This window comes from Brachionichthys hirsutus, chromosome 1 (genome assembly GCF_040956055.1).
Source record: "Brachionichthys hirsutus isolate HB-005 chromosome 1, CSIRO-AGI_Bhir_v1, whole genome shotgun sequence".
Taxonomy (NCBI): domain Eukaryota; kingdom Metazoa; phylum Chordata; class Actinopteri; order Lophiiformes; family Brachionichthyidae; genus Brachionichthys; species Brachionichthys hirsutus.
The window spans coordinates 15,442,641-15,446,227 of NC_090897.1; the positions used below are offsets into that span (position 1 = coordinate 15,442,641).

General features: G+C 50.4%; 1 protein-coding gene across 1 annotated transcript; it reads left to right on the forward strand.

Annotated features, from left to right (window-relative positions):
* Window positions 1-193: 193 nt before the first annotated feature.
* LOC137894804 (U5 small nuclear ribonucleoprotein TSSC4-like) lies at window positions 194-3,136 on the forward strand. The gene is made up of 2 exons (XM_068740277.1): window positions 194-247; window positions 1,374-3,136. The coding sequence occupies exon 2, from the start codon at window positions 1,411-1,413 to the stop codon at window positions 2,302-2,304; it is 894 nt and encodes a 297-aa protein (XP_068596378.1). The 5' UTR covers window positions 194-247; window positions 1,374-1,410; the 3' UTR covers window positions 2,305-3,136.
* Window positions 3,137-3,587: the final 451 nt, after the last annotated feature.

A 3,587-nucleotide genomic window follows, 5' to 3' on the forward strand; every position in this document is an offset into this window, starting at 1 on the left:
AGGAGCCACACAGCTGCAGGAAGCCCCGCCCCGTTACCCGGACCTTCTGACGCTAGTGCGTGATGACGCAACGTTGGGTTGCTGTGGCGGCCCCTGGTGGGCCAAGAAGGAAGTACAGGAGTAGTCGTCTTAGTGCTGGAGTTACATCTTGATTCCACTGGATGGCAGAAGTTGTCAGTCAGTGACCGTAGAAGAAGCGTTCGCACAGAGGGAGACTATTCTGGTGTCGTCTCGCCGCCGCAAGCAGGTAAGCGTAGAGCTAATAAGCTAATGAGCTAACAGCTCAATATGCGTGTAATTACATCGCTAATCGATTAAAGCAATGCGCCCCGTGTCGGTCCACGCTAGGGCTCTGACGTCACCGATGCATGCATCCCACCACATTACGTAGCATTAGCATGCTGACGAGCACGGAGACAAGGAAGTGTCGTCTTCGGTCAGTTCTCGCGCGAACAGAAACATTCCCGCTAAACAAGGATTCTATTCATCGATCGAATCCCTTTGGATTCGATCTTTAATCAATACACCATAAATGAGTGATTTTTGACGTTAATGAACGAGGTGTCGCTTCTCTCCTGTCTGCACGCTAACAGCAATATTACTATATACTACATAGTATATATATACACTGTGAGGTAGTATATGTATACTGTGAGATATTATATGGTATATGTATACTGTGAGATATTGTATAGTATATGTATACTGTGAGATGGTGTATAGTATATGTATACTGTGAAATATTATATAGTATATGTATACTGTGAAATATTATATAGTATATGTATACTGTGAGATATTATATAGTATATGTATACTGTGAGATGGTATATAGTATATGTATACTGTGAGATATTATATAGTATATGTATACCGTGAGATAGTATATAGTATATGTATACTGTGAGATATTATATAGTATATGTATACTGTGAGATATTATATAGTATATGTCTACCGTGAGATAGTATATAGTATATGTATACTGTGAGATATTATATAGTATATGTATACTGTGAGATATTCTGTGAGATTATATAGTATATGTATAATGTGAGATATTATATAGTATATGTATACTGTGAGATATTCTGTGAGATTATATAGTATATGTATAATGTGAGATATTATATAGTATATGTACACTGTGAGATATTCTGTGAGATTATATAGTATATGTATAATGTGAGATATTGCATAGTATATGTATACTGTGAGATAGTGTATAGTATATGTATACTGTGAGATGGTCGTGTTTGACGGCCCGTTTCGTGTGAAACTAAACTCCGTGTTTTATGGAACGCACACTTTACGAAGCTTCTTTTGTTTATTCCGTTTGATCAGGACATTAATCCCAGTGTTTCGTCTTCCAGGTGTTTCTGGGCGCTTCCTCTCTGCCGAGCCGTGAAGATGTTTGAGCAGAAGAACGGCGGCGACCCCAACGATGACGAGGACGAGCTGTCAGCCAGCGACGAGTCCGAGCCCGAAGAGCGGCCCGGCGGAGCGGCGGAGGAGGAGGCCGGGGGCGGAGCTCTGAGTGTGTTCAGTCTGAAGGGGGGGAGCTCCGCCTTCACAAACCGCAGCCACAGCGTCTTCGACGGCCTGGACAGCGTCGTGCGGTCGGCGCCCTCCGGCGTGACGCAGGGCGGCGCCACCGACGGCGTGTTCGTCCGGCCTCTGCCGCCGTGTCCCAGCAGGAAGACGAGCCAGCCGCCGCCCAGCTGCCCCATACCAGCGAAGAAGAAAGGCCCGCCGGACTACGTCATGCACCCGGAGCGCTGGACTCACTACACTCTGGAGGATGTGACCGAGACCAGTAACCAGGGCAACAGCAGGGCGGCGCATCACTTCCTGTCCAGCTTGCGCCGGGAGAAAGAGCAGCAGGAGAAGCTCAGCGATTCCTCTCGGGACAGCCAGCAGAGGATGATCTACTCCAGACCCAGAGGGCACCTGAAGGTCGCCGGTCAAAGCTCGCCAGTTAGAGGCAAAGAGGAGGAGAAGGAGAAGGAGAAGGAGAAGGAGACGCACCTCAGTCATCTGCAGGAGGAGCAGGAGGAAAACGACGAGCAGAGCGGGCAGAAACGGAAAGCCGGAGGAAGTAGAGAGGACCAGAGCGAAGAGGGAAGAGACACGGGTGAGGAGAAGGAGACGCCGGGACGCGTGGGTCGACCGGAAGAGAGCAAACGGGAAGAAAAGGAAACGAGTGAGGAGGAAGAGAAGATGGAGGTCAATCCCAGCTTCACCTCCTTCAGGAAGAACAAGCATAAAAGCTATAGGAGGAGCTCGGCGCAGGAGGAGAACTGACCCGGGCCGGACCCTCCTCGTGAACTGGATCCTGACCCGGGTCGGACCCTCCTCGTGAACTGGATCCTGACCCGGGTCGGACCCTCCTCGTGAACTGGATCCTGACCCGGGTCGGACCCTCCGCGTGAACTGGATCCTGACCCGGGTCGGACCCTCCTCGTGAACTGGATCCTGACCCGGGTCGGACCCTCCGCGTGAACTGGATCCTGACCCGGGTCGGACCCTCCGCGTGAACTGGATCCTGACCCGGGTCGGACCCTCCTCGTGAACTGGATCCTGACCCGGGTCGGACCCTCCGCGTGAACTGGATCCTGTTTGAACTGATCATTAAAGGAATCTCACCCGAGGACACAGCAGCCGTCTCCAGAGGACGGGGCGTGGCGAGCAGCTAATGCTAGCGCGTTAGCGCTGCTCTCCTGACCAGCGTCTTCGCGCCTTGTTTTACTTGCCTCGCTATCTTTCTGTTTTCTCACGTGACTCGGGTGCGTTTCCTGCGTTCCGGCGGCTTTCACGTCGCTTTTTTTCCCACCGATGGTGGAGAACGGTTAGCGAAAAGAGAAAACGCCTCCGACACGCCCAGTTTTTAACGCTTACTCGTGTTTTCAGATGAATTCAAGAAAAAAGAAAACGACTTCGTAGCTACGGGCGACGCGGAGGTCGGGTTAGCTGTTCCGTACGTGTGTCCGTCAACAGTAAATGTAAATCGACGTTTGTGTTGTACTTGAGGAATCGTTCATGTTTCCGTCGTCTCGTGTTCAGCTCGGTCCGGCATGCTTTAACGACGTTAGCATGCGCTGTGCTAAATTAAACTGATTAAACGTGAGTAATTATCTCGTTATTTCTGTTTTGAAATCATTGCAAGACATTTCTAGACCCTTTTTTTGTGTCCCTTCTGCCGTCCTCCAGTTATTGATCAGACCTCCAGATGCGTCATGATTGCTTTTGTACTCGAGGGACATTTGTCTAAAAGCAGGGGAAAGGAACGGGCGACTCCTCAGAGAGCGCCCTCTAGGTGAACTGCAGCTGAGCTTGGTGCAGCAGAACAAGGACTCTGTGTTTGTGTCGCCCGAAGGCAACAGGAAGTAGGCTCTGCAGCCGAACAGCGCGAGGAGCCCGAGGTGTCACGGGCGCCGGTTCAGCACCTGCAGGTCAAGAATAAACCGTTTCATCAGACGCAGCTCGTCTCCTCATAAAAGGAAGGAGCCAGATGTCCAGCCGTCTATCCGTCCCTTCGTCCTTGTCTATCCATCATAGAGCAGCAAGAATCACACACCGTTGACCGT

Excerpts from the sequence above, each read along its gene's own strand:
- LOC137894804 (XM_068740277.1), top strand. The coding sequence starts at position 1,411 with ATGTTTGAGCAGAAGAACGGCGGCGACCCCAACGATGACGAGGACGAG.